Source organism: Octopus bimaculoides, chromosome 2 (genome assembly GCF_046866305.1).
Source record: "Octopus bimaculoides isolate indiv1 chromosome 2, ASM4686630v1, whole genome shotgun sequence".
NCBI lineage: Eukaryota > Metazoa > Mollusca > Cephalopoda > Octopoda > Octopodidae > Octopus > Octopus bimaculoides.
The window spans coordinates 109973272-109990330 of record NC_142929.1 but is presented as its reverse complement, the minus strand read 5'-3'; the positions used below and the strand labels follow the sequence as shown (position 1 = coordinate 109990330).

General features: G+C 35.8%; 1 protein-coding gene across 3 annotated transcripts in view; it reads left to right on the top strand.

The window, feature by feature from the left end:
- LOC106876748 (uncharacterized) overlaps positions 1–17059 on the top strand; it is a 131474-nt gene that overhangs the window by 56664 nt on the left and 57751 nt on the right. For all 3 annotated transcript variants that reach the window (XM_089347486.1, XM_089347488.1, XM_089347487.1), the window contains exons 2-4: positions 5012–5068; positions 7033–7483; positions 16332–16454. In XM_089347486.1, coding sequence (XP_089203612.1) covers positions 5015–5068; positions 7033–7483; positions 16332–16454 — 628 coding nt within the window. In that variant the 5' untranslated portion in view covers positions 5012–5014. The remainder of the gene's footprint in view (positions 1–5011; positions 5069–7032; positions 7484–16331; positions 16455–17059) is intronic.

Genomic DNA, 17059 nt, shown 5'->3' with positions numbered 1-17059 from the left:
AAATACATACACATATATATGGGTGTGTTTACAATACAAATATACATGCACACACACACACACATATATACTAGTTCGAACATGCTTACATTGTATCATATATTTGTGTAACATATATACATAAGTATACATATAGAACGGAGTAGAAAAGTCTTCACATCTGATATGGAGTAGCTGAAACATTTGCAAACTCCATAGTCCGATAGTATTCACGGTCATCATGTACTAAACCCAGTTTCATTGCAGTCTCTTTGTAACTATGACAAACTACACCATTAATAGTCCTCATATCTTCAAATGATGTAGCTCTGGGAATATGATATAGTAAAGCTCTCAGATAGAATTTCTCTTGTTCCTTTGGTGAAACAAAGTAGATACGCCCAATTGAGTGTGTATTATTTTTTCTGAGATGTCACATTTTCTCACTATTATTCCATGTGTAAAATTCAGGGAAATCAGTATAGTGTAATGTATATGCAAATGAGTTAGCTGGTGATTTCCATTTAACTCGCATCCATTCAGTGTGAGTGGACCTGTCGTGTGTGTGAATAACATGTTCAATATCATCATCATCATTAAAGTAAATATATTGCTCTTTGGGTAAATGAACTGTAAGCTGTTGGACTGCAGGATGTGAACCATGTAATTTGAACCCTAAAATCCTCCAGACTGCCTCTGATGAGAATACATAGCAGCCATTGATATAATTTTCAATTTCATCTTTGTGTGTTTGTTGTGCATTGGTTTGTCCACTAATATTGACTGTCACCCAATCATGACCTTTATGAATATATTTGCTAATATATTTAACTGATTTTACAGATGCACATATCTCTACATTACAATGACCTCTATATTTGACTAAAAAGAAGGGGGAATATGGTACTACTGAACAATTATCTAATTCAACATTAGACTTTGTAAATGTAAAACCATTATTTCGACATTGGTAAAGTGGATAGCCATTATAACTGTGTAATGTATTTTCTTGAAAGACTTTAGGGAAATGTTTTTTACATTTCCCATCAACCATACATGTTGCATTGGGTTTATCTCTTCTACATGGACCATGTAGCATGTTTTTGGTGACATGTTGAAACAGAATTGGTTGTGTTTGCAGATTTGGAAGTTCTGCATAAACAAATTTATCATAATATTCTGGATCTTTTTGTAATATGAACAACATATGACAATGGGGTAGTCCACACTTTTGAAACTCTGTAGTCCACATGTAACCTGCAACCTCTCCCAAAACATTCTTCTCCAAAATATCATCCAAGAGATCCCTAAGCTTCATATTAAATACTCTGTCAGTTAAATCTGGTCTGTCAGCTGGTGTCTGTCCTGGATAAAGTTTGTCTGTGATACTGGTCAAGGAACGAAAATTCTGACACAAATGAAAATTATGGAGATGTACTTGCATAGCAAGTGACTTGATCTGAGATCATGTGCTGAAACAACAATTGCAGTGTGGAAGATGATTGTAAGCCATTTAAGAACACACAAAAAACTGTTAGATTCACTTCAACATTTAAATTTAATTTGTGTCAAAATATTTTTGGTGCTCTGAAACTGCGACCTGTTCACTGACAAAACTTCCTGCTGCACCTAAACTGACCTTTCCAATATTTTTTTTTCACCGGATTCCCATGTTTTCAATGATGGAGATTCCGAATATGCAAAAAACCACGTTTTCAAAATTTTTTATTTTGGCGGGGTGTGCAAGAGAAACATTTATGGAAATGAACTTGTGCGATGTCACGCCTCTGAATTTCTTTTTAATTGTGATAATGAATGAAGGGGTTTATTTGTTACCGCCAAAATTAATTTCCCTTGCATTTTCTCTCTTTTTCAATATTCACTTAAAAGAGAGAATATGTTGTTACCAACAACGTTAAAACTTTAATAACTTGATCAATCTGTTTTTGAACCAGGATTTTAATTTCATTTGATACACGCTTTGCTATCATTTATATGGGGAATTACAAGCGTGGCATATAAAGACAACTTATTTTAATAGAAATTTTATGAGTACATTTCCGTAAATGTTTTCCTTGTACACCCTCCCACCCACCCCACACATACACATATACACACGTGGACACACATGGATGAAGTCCCATTTTGGAAGTATGTTAAAGTTTTTATTATTGTGGAATGAAGAACACAAACATAGGTGCTGAGCCAGTGACTAAACCTGTAGTATTTTGTTGCGATTAATCCAATGAATTGACAGCAAAATAATTGCTTCTACAGGAATTGTTTACTTTTAAAGTGAAAAACAAAACCGACGTATATGACTGGTATGTAAAATATATTTTGTGTACGTCTTTCTCTGTTCATTCAGATAAGCTGCAGAAATTGATGTGTGCACACGCACACAAGGTGTAATTTTTAGCAAATCGAGTTTTGTGGTGAGGGCTTCACATGCCGTGGTCCTTTTGCTGTTTTACTATAAATCTACGCATGTGGAAACGGACAAAACAGCCATTCATTTTCACTTTTAGACAGTGGAATGGGGTGTGGATCAATTTTGGAGTTTTTCATTAAAGATTTGAAATTAAAATTTGTTTTCTTTTTCACCATATTCTTTATCTCCATATTTTTCCACGTAGATTGAAAAAACAATTCGCAAAAATGTTAAAAATTAAAAATTAGGGGAAAGGGGAATTAAAAATTTTGAAAATGTAGTTTTCTGCATATTCAGAATCTCCGTCATCAAAAACATAAGAATCTGGTGAAAAAAAAAAAAAATCGGAAAGGTCAGTTTAGGGGGTGCACCAGGTCCACCATTTTTATTGTGTTCTTCGTTGTCTACACATTCATTTTACCCTAGAAAACTTTTTCTTTTTAATTTGTTGTTGGGAAAGATTCTTCATATTTACCAAAACAAAATATTATTAGTATTAAAGAAACAGAGTAAACACTATGCAATAAATATTTTTAGATGTCTTATATCACAAAAGCAAATCAAATTGTATGAATAGATCGTAAGATTGATCTGTGAAAATTTCAAATAACATTGACAATAATTTTTATCTTCATGCATCCGCATAAGCATGTACTCTGCTCTGGGAAATGCTATAACTGGTTAATGTGTATCACTGGATATGCGTAACAGGACATACAGAGAAACACCTTTTCTTTTGAATATATTACTAATGATCTGATATATATGTGCATAGTACATGAGAAGACCCGGCAAGCCAAGTGAGTGCATAATCTGTGGCCTCTGCCAGAAGTGTTGCCAGCTCACTTATTCGTATCTTTACTTCATTGGACACTAAACTCTGCTGGCGAAGACCTGTTGAGGCAAGTGAATTGAAATTGAAATTGAAAGCGAAATCGAACCAAATTCAACGACTGGCACCCATGCCAACCTCTCCTTCATTGGACACTAAACTCTGCTTGTGAAGACCTGTTGGGGCAAGTGAAATCGAAATCGTAATTGAACCATATTCGATGACTGGCACCTGTGCCAGTGGAGCACTGACAGCACCGTCCGAGCGTGATCATTGCCGGAGCAGCTGTCTGGCTTCTGTGCTAGTGGCACATAAATAGCACCATTTGAGCGTGATTGTTACCAGCGTCGCCTTACTGGCACTTGTCGTTGCCAGTGCCGCTGGACTGGCTCCTGTGGAAGTGGCACATAAAAAACACCATTTTGAGCGTGGCCATTGCCAGTACCGTGTGACTAGCCCTCATGCTGGTGGTATGTAAAAGCACCCACTACACTCTCGGAGTGGTCGGCGTTAGGAAGGGCATCCAGCTGTAGAAACTCTACCAGATCAGATTGGAGCCTGGTGCAGCCATCCAGTTCACCAGTCCTCAGTCAAATCATCCAACCCATGCTAGCATGCTAGTGGAGCAAGAGCACACATGGAAACGAAAAGTGTCACTGAAGAGGTCACAGATGTGTGACAAAAGATTTCCAGACAATGGACATGAGTTAAAAAAAAAAAAGAACAGTAATAAACGAGTGAAGAACAAATATATAGTGTGTGTGTTTTTTTGGCAAAAAAACAAAAATGACCACCATCCCGAAATACGACAATGTATGTATGTATGGATGTATGGATGGATGGTATGGTATGGTATTGTTCTGGTCAGTGTATGTATTGTGCTGCTCTTCACCCCTATGTGTCATCGGACACCTCTAGCCCTTATTCACTATTCACTACATTCACCTCTCAACACATGTTCTTCATTCATTATATTCACATACATCCTTATCCATTCCTAATCTCTCACTCTCTCACATACACTCTTGCAACTTCTACCCATCTGCACTCCTGGTGTCTTTGTTCCCATTCATTTCTACATGTCTTGTACTTTGAAAGTCCAGCTAGACATCTCATCATCATTATTTTTATCTTTTCCAAACACCACCCAACAACTCTGACTCTCTTCTAAAAGGTGAGTCATTATGCAGACTGGAATTCCATTTCTAATTCTCCTACAGATTCAGCTATAAGAATTAGGTCTCTAAAAACAAAAACTTTCCTTTTATGCTTTTATTCTTTCTTTTTCAATTCATTCTTCTTCTTGACCTGTCAGCTCAAATCAGGGCTTATTTTGTTTGATTTGAATTATAATATGTAAAGGTAATCATTTAAATATGCCCAAATCAGTATAGGTATAGATTATTGTTCACTCAAGTTTCCACAGCAAATAATTTTTATATGTGATTCCAAAGAATCAGTCTTTGATTTTGTGTCCATGATGTCTCATGTATAAATGGTTGCATATATTATTGCATGATAATATAGTAATGCTCATGAGATCATTTTTTGATGAAACAATTGTAAATCAATGTAATAAAAAGACTTGCTCATTTCCTTCTCCTTGGTTATAATTATGAGTGAGTTTGTGTGTGGTGTATGTATGTACGTACATATGTATATATGTATGTACGTACATATCTATGTATGTATGTATCTATCTATCTGTCTGTCTGTCTGTCTATCTATTTATCTATCTATCTATAAAATTGCTGCTATTTTTCTTACAGTCAATGAAGACTTTTCCAGTATACACCATTCTTTGGGTGGTCTCATTCCTTATAAAGGTAAGTTAACATGGTATTTTTTAGTTCTATCCTATCTTGAGAGATGCTAGTGAAACTGGATGCTTGAAGAATCGCCCCACCCCCTATTAATTAAAAACTAATTAACATAATTTATATTCCCCTGTATTTCCCATTCTTTATAGAAATAGTATATGGTTAGGTAAATTTTGAACAATTAAACTATCAACCTCTTATTTTGGGCCTCTTTCATCACTCTCTCTACTCCTTGCTTCATCTGAACAATCCATTTGTGCTGGTGAACAATAAATGAACAGAGTCAACATAGGGCAGAGGGGGCCTATAAGTCTTGTCAGGGACAATACAACATCTGTAGTGCTGGTGCCATGATAAAGTCCACCCTGTACCTTCAGTTAAGTGGTTAAGCAAGCAAACAGACACAATATAGAGCAGGGACAACTTTCCAGCTTTGCCACTACAAAATACACTCAGTATACTTTATAAAGTGGTTGAAGATAGGAAGGACATCTAGCAATAGAAAACATATTAAAAAATGAGTTATATGAGCATGAAGTCCCCAACCTATCTGAGAGGGTAGTAGCATTTATAAAGAACTGTTTTGGTTTATAATGACCTATCTAACCCATGTCAGCATACAAAGGTAAATGCAAAAATGAGGATAATAGTGATGGTGATGGTGTTGGTGGTGGAGGTAATGCAAACGTTTGAGACAGGTTTCCAATCAAGGTTCTGCAAAGTGGCAATGATCCTGCCCTCCCTCATCTGATTCAGTCATTAAACAAAAACAGGAAAAAAAAGGTCTGGATTCTTGTAGGTTGGTGATATTTGCTAACAAGACAGAGAGGATGAAGAGAGTTTCCAAAATATAATTCTTGTACACCAGTGTTTCCCACAGTTATTTAGTTGTGTTGAACCACCAATTCAAGAATCCTAAGTTGCCATGTAATTACTGACTCTTAACAAAATTCAACTATGCTACTTGTTTCAATTAAGCTAAAATATGTACACTTCTCATTTCACACTCAAGTAATTGGATTTAGAAATGACAATTTACTACAAAAATATTTACAGAAAGAATGATTTGGACAGACAAAAATCTCATAGTAGTGAAGCATAGCTGTCACCCTCCTCATAAGCATTTTATGTCCACTCTTTCAGGCATGGATCGGATGGTTTTCTGAGGCAGTTTTTTTTTTAATGGTAGGATACCCTTCATATCACTGACCATACAACTCGTATGGATGCAGTGTACTGTTTCTAAAATGAAGATGCACATAGTATAAAGTGAGCAACTGTAACAAAACATTTTTATTTTGTTATTTTGGAGAATAAATGTAACAGAGTGACATGGAATACAATGATCAATCACAAGTTTGTTGACCAATCATTTTCTAAGTGTTACACCTTTTAGGTTAACTGACAATGTAAGAACAGCACCCAACAATAAATACATGCTCCATGAATTTTGACATATTTTTTCTTAACTTTCTGTTTTACCCACTCTTTGTTCATGCGGAAAAATAGAAAGAATAACAAATTTTTAAAAAATATATTAATGAAAAATTATGAAATGTAATTTGGAGGACTTCTTATCAATATTTTGTTACACAATTGTATTGTCTTCCTCCAAGTGAAATGCTTTCAATATACACTTTTTCTATATTCCCGCTTCCTCCTTAATGTAACGGAGAGTAATTAACTGAGCCCCAGATCCTTGGTTACTCTGAACTGAAGGGATCCAGCGAGATGAGAATAGTAGTTATATATGAATAATACGGACTCTTTAGTTGAAAAGAAAATTGAACTAAATAGATGCATAAAGATTATATATTTCATTCCTTCCATTTCACAAACAGAAAAGAAAAAGAATGGACTCCTGGCAAAATGATTTTTTTCTCTTGCATTAAAAATGAATAACCAAAACTAAAAGCTTTTCATATGTTTTCTTATATTAATTTCCATTTGTTTTTTTTTTTTTGTTTTAGCATGGTCAGCCAGCATCTTTTTCTGTCTCACCAAATCATCACATTAGTAAAATCAATGATTTCATGACAGAACCAAAGGCAGGCCAAACAAAGGCAATGCAAGTTATAAAGGAAATCACGGTAAAAAAGAATGCAGCAGGAGCATCACAAGCAACAGATATACCTAAAAGTGCACAACCATTTAATGCACAAGGAAACTTAGTATCTTCAACTGCATCTTATACTTCAGCACTTGAGAATGGAACAAAACTCAATGCATCTGAAATAACAACTCCCTTCAGTGCATCTCGGAATACAATGTTAATTAGCCCAACTGGAGAAATACTAACCAACACTTCTTTCGAAACAACATCAACCAGTGACACTGAGAATGTAACACAGTTTGACACACAAGCACCATCAATGAACACATCTGAAGAATATACAACACATTTAACAACTACGACTGCTAGTAAGGAATTATTAGTTTTTCTCTTCTTCTTTTTTCTGATTGCTTGATAATTTGCGCAATATACAACATGAAATATATCAGACATGTTCTGTGATATACTTACTCTCGAACTCTCTCTTTATCTATCTATCTTATTTATCTCTCTGTATATACATACTTACATTCATACAACATACTATATATATTACTGATCATACATATGCAGTGTATGTGTTTTGTTTATATGCCAAATTTGCAGCAAGATAGCATCTGGGAAAGCTCCCTACACAATGTCAAGTGTCAAAGAACACCTGAATGTCACAGACCAGGCAAGACAACTTGCATGAGAATGAATCTGAGAGTGATAGATACTGATATTTCACCATTATTGTGACTTATCAACACCACACACTCAGATCATCCCAAAACAAATAGCACAATTTTTCAGTAACTGCTCTTTACAGCCAAACATTCCTATCCAGTATGCTTTCTGCTCTTCTTACCTAAGCCTTTTGGTCCCTAAGGAGCACAGGTCATCAACGATTTTTTTCTCCATTGTTCTTGACTCTGGGGTATCCTCTTCCAGTTCTTGAAAGTTGTTTTCAAATTGTCATCAATACTTTTTTCCAGGTAGGGATGTCAACCCTACACAAACCTGTTTTTATGACTGGGAAGAGGTGGTCTATATCCCTTACCTGCCCATCTTTTGACCTTTCTAGCATGAGAGACCCTATCAGGAGCTTGCACTCCACTGGCATAGTTTTCAGGGGCATTGAGGCACACAAAACACCACATAGCAACAAGGACTGGACCTTATGGTGACTTCTGATACAATATTATTCTCAAGGTGAATAACTGGCTTATTTTAGAGTATGGATGTGAGGGACTTTGTATATTGTTGACCAGCAAGTTATGGGACCCTAGTTCATTTGGCATTCCTGGTGTTTTTGTTTTAAGAATGAATGTCACTCAGTAGGCATTCAGATGTTCATCTTGATTTCTCACTATTTCATTAAATGCAACTGCTACGGATTCATTTCAGGGGATTTCACCATGAATAATAATGATGATAACAACATTGGTACATGTACAAATGAAAGATAAGATTAGGAATAAATATTATAGACAAATTAGATTAGTACTTAAAAGGTGGTCCACTGTTTCAATCTCATCATTGCAGAATTGGCACTTTGGAAATACTACATTTTTCATCACATTGACTTGGCATTTCCAGGTCAGTAGGCTTTGATCTTGAGCAGCTAAAATGATGCCTTTGCTCTCTGCCTTTGGCCCTGAGCTCTGTAGCCACTTACATGTATGCTTCTGGTCAACATCAGCTTGTTTACTATGGGCCACATATTTGCCATGTAGAGATTTTTGCTCCTGCCTATAAGCCAGTTGTTCATGTACTTTTTTTCCTTGCTATTAATTTCACCTTCTTTGCAATACCGGTTACTGCACTTCCCTCCTCCTGTTCAGCCTGGGTATCATGCATGAACTCAATTATTATTATTATTATTATTATTGAGTGAGAGAGCAGTACATGCCATCAAAGTAACACTGGGGTACAAATATATGAAACCCAATATACCCATCATGATGACTATCCATCTAATAAGGGTAAAACAGAGCTCAATGCAAAAACAAAAAAACAAGATAATAGGTATCAACACTCTCACTGTCCCAGTTATAAGTTACAGTTACGATATTTGGACACTAAGTGAATTAGTCAAACTAGGCAGGAAAACAAGAAAAATAATGATGGAATTTAGAATACACCACCCAAAATCTGACATAGAAAGGTTATATATACAACAAACTGAAGGTGGTAGAGGCCCTATATAACTAAAAAATTACTATAAATATTCATCATAAGACTACAGAGATATCTTTTTCAGAACCAAGGAAAACTACTACAAGTAATCTCAAAGCATGAGTAAAGTAAAAAGGAAAAACAACAAAAGCTGTAAAGCAAGTAAAATTTAAGCTAAAACTGGAACTACAAAATACTATCATAAAACAATGGCAAGAGGGAAATGCAGTAACTAATATTACAAAGAAGGTGAAATTAATGGCGAGGAAAAAAGTGAATGAACAATTGGTTGATAGGTGAGAACAGAAACCTCTGCATGGCGAATATGTGACCCATAGCAAACAATCTGATATTGACCAGAAGCACATGTATCAGTAGCTAAAGAGTTCAGGGCCAAAAGCAGAAAGCAAAGGCATCATCTTAGCTGCTCAAGACCAAAACTTGCTGACCTGGAACTACTAAGCCAATGTGATGAAAAATGGAGTAGATCCAAAGTGCCAATTCTGCAATGATGAGATTGAAACAGTGGACCACCTAATCTCTGGATGTAAAATTTTAGCAGCAGTAGAGTATAAATCAAGACATGACAGAGTTGGCTAATATATACACTGGTTAATACGTTGGCATCATAAAATCAAGACTGTTAGCAAGTGATATGAGTACCAATCTGAGGCTGTAACTGAGGTAGAAAATGTAACAATTCTTTGAGACTTTCTGGTACATACAGACAGAACAATCAAAGTTGATAAACTGGATATCGTTGTGAAAGACCAAAACAATAAAGTCTGTTTATTGCTCGACATAAGTATTCCTTGTGATTATAATATCTTGGCAATGGAATTTGACAAGCTCAGAAAATATAAAGATTTGCTCATTGAAATTGAAAGATATGTGGCACCTTGTTATGTTGTTTTATTGTGGTTGCAGATTTCTGGTACCAGATCGATCCCAAAATCTATTCAGTTTGTGCCAGTCACAAGGCCAAACATCCCTGAAAGTTTCATCCAAATCCATCCAAAACAATACCTCTGCCTTAGTGATGGCGGAGGTAATGATCTTACTATAATGGGTGTTATGTCCGTCTACCTGTCTGTTCCCTCTTCACGGTCAAATGGCTGGACCAATGGTCACAATGTTTTTCAGGATTATGAAGGTGGTAATCAGGAAAGTTTTTAGTGAAAAAAATGTGAAAAAGTATGGTTGTTTAGTGGATATTGAGTTTTGTATTAATAAATCACCCTTGATTCTTTTTGTTAGAATTCCGGCAACAAGGATTAAATCTAGATTTCCCCCCGTATAGTTCATGAATTTAGAGGGTTTAGATTTGCGATACTATCCCTTTATTTCCCATCATAGACGGGCAGTTTTGCTATCTTACTACAGTGGGTGTTATGTCCATCTGTCTGTCTGTCTCTTTGTTCCCTCTTCCTGACCAGACAGCTGGACTAATGGTTACGACATTTTTCAGGATTACAAAGACGGTCATCAGGAAGGTTTTTAGCATTAAAAAATCAGAAAGTATGATTATTTTGTGGATATCGATTTTTGAATTGATAAACCACTTCCCTTAAAACCACTTTCCTTAAGGGAAGACCTCTTGCTTGGCAGTTGTTTAGTACGGATGCAGGCTGACATCAGTTGTTATTCTAAGACAGCATTAGTACATAATAGAATAATGAAGAGGAAATGGACAAGTGAAGGTAACAGGGTAGTGATGTTACAGGAAACATATGTTAGCACTTTTTAAAAAAAAAGTATGACCAATGGACCAGGTTAATACCATTAAGAGAAATAAGTGGATGACTGAATTGGAGGTAGAATATATCGCAAGACAAAAAAGAAAGACCAAGAAGTAGAACAGCTAAACAACACAAACCAGGATGAAACAAGATGCATAAGTGATATAGTTCAAGTCAGGACGAGCCTACAAGAAAAAATAATAGTCCTACCAATCAGGAAGGGAAAAACTGACCCCAGTGACTAAAGATTTTAGGTGAGTTCAAAGAAGTAATGAGAAGAGAGCAAAAGATTACTAGAATTAAAAGGTGTTAATAAAAGGAAGTTACTTGATATTATTATGAAAGTAGATACTATAAATATAGGTGACACTAACTTATCGAGCTATGCAGCAGGTGTGATAGTTACCAGCAGACTAAGTATTCCATGAGGAAAGAATAGGAAGGAGCTGATGCAGACAAGGAAATTACAAAATAAAGTGAATATTTTAAGCCAAGATCTGAGTAGAATAGAAGCCTAGGAACAGGACAAGGTGGGAAATACAAGATTTAAATCTTAACAAAACATACTTAGTTAAAGAGAAAGGATTTAGGATAATCATAGAAGAGTTGAAACAATGTATCATAGCAGTATCTAGTAAGCTTTCCAGATATCAGAAAAGAATAGATCAGTATCAACAGAACAGATTGTTAAAGACAAACCAGAGGAAATTTTATTGCCAAGTAAATAGTGTAGAAGAAACTACTGAGGATGAAGAACCTAATGTAGAAGAAGCTAGAAAGTTCTGGAGTGATATTTGAGATAAACTAGTTGGTCATAATGAGGATGCAACATGGTTAAAGAAAGTGAGGGAAGAAATAGTTAGTGAGAAGCAGACAGATCTAAAACTAACAAGTGCATTAATGAATAACATCTTAGGAAGAATGCTGAATTGGAAGAGCATTGGACCAGATTTAGTTCAAGGGTATTGGTTAAAGATATTTAGAAACTTACATGGTAGAATGAGAGAACAGCTTCAGGATTGTTTGAATGGAGGATTCATACCTAACTAGATGACCAGAGGGAGTACTGTACTCCTTATAAAAGACAAAAGTAAGGGAAATATAGCTAATAATCATAGACCAATAATTTGCTTACCTTTAGTGAGCAAAGTGTTAACAGAAATGCTCTCAGAAAGCATTTCTGAACATCTTGACAGACAGAATTTACTTCCAGAAAAACAGAAAGATTGCAGGAAGAAGGCTAGAGGAGTTTATGATCTATTAAACATAGACAAAGCAGTTCTAAAAGAAGTGAAATCAAGAAAGAAAAATTTTATAATGGATAGATTATAAGAACACCTATGACATGAATTCATGTTCATGGATAAGCAAATGTTTGAGTATATTCAATATTACAGACAACATAAAAGATTTAGTTAGCTATAACACAAAAAAAATGGAAAGTAGACTTTACTCAGGTTATACAACCTTAGGGAAAGTTAATATCAAGAGAGGTAATCTTCCAAGGAGACTCATTGTCTCCTTTAATATTTGTGTTACCTTTAACCCCACTCAGTTTAGTATTAGGAAAGACAAAGGCAGGGTATCAGTTCAGAGATAGCAAAGGAAACATTAACAATTTTCTCTACAAGGATTATTTGAAGCTTTTTACTAAGAATAAAAAGGAGACAGATTCTTTTATAAAAACTGTAAGACTCTTCAGCAATGATATAAACATGGAATTTGGCATAGATAAGTGTACAATATTAGTCATAAAAAAGGTACATGTAGTTAGTAGTGAAAGCATTCAAAAACCAGATGGCCAGAGATTAAAAGTTATAAGTATCAAGGAGTATTAGAATCTGACAGAATACTAACTATAGAAATGAAAGAGAAAGTTGATAAGAAGTACGTCAGATGGGTGAGGAAGTTAATGAAGTCAAAGCTAAATGGTCCAAATCTGGCGAAGGCTGTAAGTACTTGGACACTGTCCTTACTTCAATATTCAACAGCTTTTGTAGATTGGACAAAATTTGAATTAGCAAATCTAGACAGAAGAACAAATTCAATACGAATGGAGTAGCAAGATTGTATTTACCTACAAAGGAAGGTGATAGAGGTTTAATATCAGTAGAAGACTGTGTGGAGTTAGCTAGAGTGGATATAGCTTCCTATGTAGGTAATAGTGACAAAATTTTAGTGTAACAGTAGGAGATGGGGAAACCAAAAAGCCAAGTGTCATTAAAAGCCAGAAAAAGGAAGCAAGATTATCTGACTGATAAGAGAAAGGTTTGATGGTAGATTTCTAAAAATAGTTGCAGAAAATAATAATAGTGAAATTGGTTGTGGTGGTAGAAAGGAAAGCTAAAAAGGGAGACAGAAAGTTTAATAGGAACATAAGATCAGGCATAGAGGAATAACTGGATAAAAGCTAAGATAGATAAAAATCAGGTAAATTCTCAATGTAGGTTATATAAATTAAAGGACGAAAGTGTTACTTATATAGTTAATGAATGTAGTATGCTAGCACAAAAGGAATACAAAAAAGTATGACAAATTAGGGAGAATAATCCATTGGAAATTATGTAGAAAGCTAGGATTTGACCATACTGATAAGTGGTTCAAATGCGAACCTAGTCAAGTGCTAGTAAGTAAGAAGTATAAGTTTTTGTGGAATTTTAACATTCATACTGACAGTAAGTAAACTTGTAGAGTAGGATATGGCTTAGTCACCAGTATAGCTAATCAGATTGTCCCCTTGTGAGTCATACCCAACAACTGGTGAAGCAACATTATAGTCAACTGCTACAAAGGTAAAGATGATGCTTTAGACAGAAATAATTACAGAGGTATCAAATTGCTGGACCAAGTGATGAAAGTTACAGAAAGTTAGGAAGAGGGTTAGTCTAGATGAGATGCAGTTTGAGATTGTGCCTGGAAGAAACACTACTGATGCTATCTTCTTGGACAAGCAACAGCAAGGGAAGTATTTAACCAAAAATAGACCTCTGTACTTGGTTGTTGTCAACATGAAGAAAGCCTTGGATGGGGACCCTGACTCTCTTATCTGGTGGGCGATGCAGAAGCTAGGAATAGATGAGTGGTTGGTGAGAGCTGTACAAGTCACGTACAGGGATGGAGTCAGTGAGGTGAAAGTCGGCAATGATAATAGCTTGGAATATAGTGTACAAGTAGGAGTTCACCAAGGATTGGCTTGCATACCCTTCTTGTTTATCATAGTTCTCTAGGCCATAACAGAGGAATTTAAGACTGGCTGCCCACAGGAGCTCTTCTACACTGGTGACCTTATTCTTATAGCTGAATGATTACCAGAACTAGAGAAGAAATTTCAGGTGTGGAACATGGTCTGGGATCAAAAGGCCTTAGAGTTAATTTAGCAAAGACCAAAGTCCTAATATGTTAGAAAACAGGTAAATCACTGATCCCTTCAGGGAGATGGCCCTACTTAATATGTAGAAAACATGTGGGTTGAAACTCTGTACAGTGTACTCAGTACAAGCTATGGATACATACAAAGTGCAGCAGTATCACAGGACGGTTAACAAGGAAAGTAGTCTTTGTGTGTGGCAGATGTGCAGGTACACTAAACACAAAGAATATACAGAAAATAGATTTCTTCAAATGTCTGGTGGGTGGGGGTCCTTAGAAGTAGTAGATAGCTTCTGTTACCTAGGTACAGTGGAGGAGGAAGTTAGCAAGTTAATAGTGGAGGCAGAAGTTAGTAAGTTACTAGTGGAAGTAGAAGCTCTGAAAGTGTAGTTGCTAGTATAAGATTGGGCTGGGCAAAATTCAGAGAGCTGCTACTTTTTAATGATAACAACCGGTCTTTACCTCAGCATGAAATGCAGATTGTATGCTATCTGTATATCAACAGCTATGCTACATGACAATGAAACATGGGCTGTGACTATAGACGATATGTGAAGGCTTGAAAGAAACGTAGCCAGCATACACCACTGGATGGGTAATGTCACTGTGCATGTGCGACAGAGTGTAAATAATTTAAGAAAATAACCAGGTACAAGAGGCATCAGATGTAATGTGTATGGGAGAAGAATGTGCGGGTGTGGTCATGTGATGTGTATGGATGAGAACAACTGCATAAAGAAGTACCTATCCTTAACTGTAGAGGGAGCCTGTAAAAGGGGTAGATAGAGGAAGATGTGGGACAGAGTGGTGAGAAAGGATCTTCAGATATTGAGCCTCACTGAAGGGGATGACAAGGGAATGAGACTTCTGGCAGTTTGCTGTGCTTGAGAAGACATGTCAAGCTAAGTAAAATTGTGGCCATCCATACATACAGACAATTGGAACCTGGTGCAGTCCTCTGGCTTGCTAACTCTTGTCAAACCATACAGCCTATGCCGACATGGAAAATGGATGATAAATGATGATGATGATGATGATGATGATGATGATGATGATGACGACGATGACAATAATGATGAAGGCCTGATTTAGTAGTATTTATAGGCACTTTGCCCTTCTAACCTCTTCTATTTCACCAAAAGCAAGAATAAAGATAACAGACCCCAATGAAATCTATTGTTCTCAAAATTATGTCTATCCTTCTGGTTAGTTTTGGATAGTTATAAAAACAAGAACTCCGTAAGCCAAAGCAGTTAGTGAGAGCAACTGACAGAGAAGTGGCTGACTGGCTCAAGCGAAATACTGTCTCAACTGAGGTAACTTCACAGAGTGACAACTATGGAATTAAATCAATGTAGACGCTGTCTCGTCCCACACTCTCTCACTTTCATTAGCTCAATTTCTTTTCTCTGCAACATAACCATATCTCTCTCTATATACTACTTTGTGTACACTCATATACAGGTCAAAATGAACTCTTTTTACTTTGCATGCTTTACAAACTGTGTTACACTATTACACTAGCCTACCTGTTGTGGTATGTTATATATTAAAGTTAATGGTAAATAAATATTTCTTTACAACCTTGATCACTGTTCTCTTCCATCTTGCATACTGTAATTTTTCTTTATTTTTTCAGTTTGTTTTGTTACCCTCCAACACATTTTGATCATAAACATTTTTGTTAAACTTGAAATTTTGATGCATGTTCTCCAAAATGTATCTGATTCATTTTTAAAGAAAGAAATATCTTGATATCTTCCTAAAATAATGAATAATAAATATAATAACAAAAATATATCATCATAAGAGAAAATCTAATAGAAATATCTAACAATTCAGAAATGCATTATTTCTGTTGTTGAGTTCCATAAATTTTAATATAATAATTATTATTATAAGTTGGTATACACAATTTAATTTTTGTAATTAATGTGTTTCATTGCAGAAGCACCACTCAATGGGAAATGTGATAAAGTTGCAGACTGCAAAGTTTTATTTACCACTTGCAAAAGTCAAGTGTGTGTCTGTAAAGATGATTATTTTGAAGATAAATCTACATGTAAAGAAAGTAAGTTAAAAACAACAGAACTTTGACATTGAACTATAAACAGGATTATGATTACTCTTAGAAATAATAAAAAAAAAATAAATATAGGTTACTGCAACAATGCTTAAAGAAATCGATCCCAGGACTTATTCTTTGTAAGCCTGGTACTTATTCTATCATTCTCTTTCGCTGAACAGCTAAGTTACAGGGACGTAAACACACCAACACTGGCCGTCAAGCAATAGTGCAGGTGAGGGTGCAAACACAGATATAAAGACACATAATTACACACATGCACACACAAAAAAGAGGCTTTATTTTCAGTCTCGATCTACCAAATTCTCTCAGAAGGCTTTGGTTGGCCTGAGGATTTAGTAGCAGGCACTTGCTGGACCTGAAACTATGTGGTTACAAAGTGAGCTTCTAAATCACACAGCTATACCTGCACATCTTCATCATTTAACGTCCATGGTCCATGCTGGTATGTGTTGGATAGCTAGACCAAGGCTAGTAAGCTGAGGGGCTGCACCAGACTCCAGTCTGATTTGGCATGGTTTCTATGGCTAGATGTCCTTCCTTACACCAACCATTCCAAGACTGTAATGGGTGCTTTTACTTGCCACCAG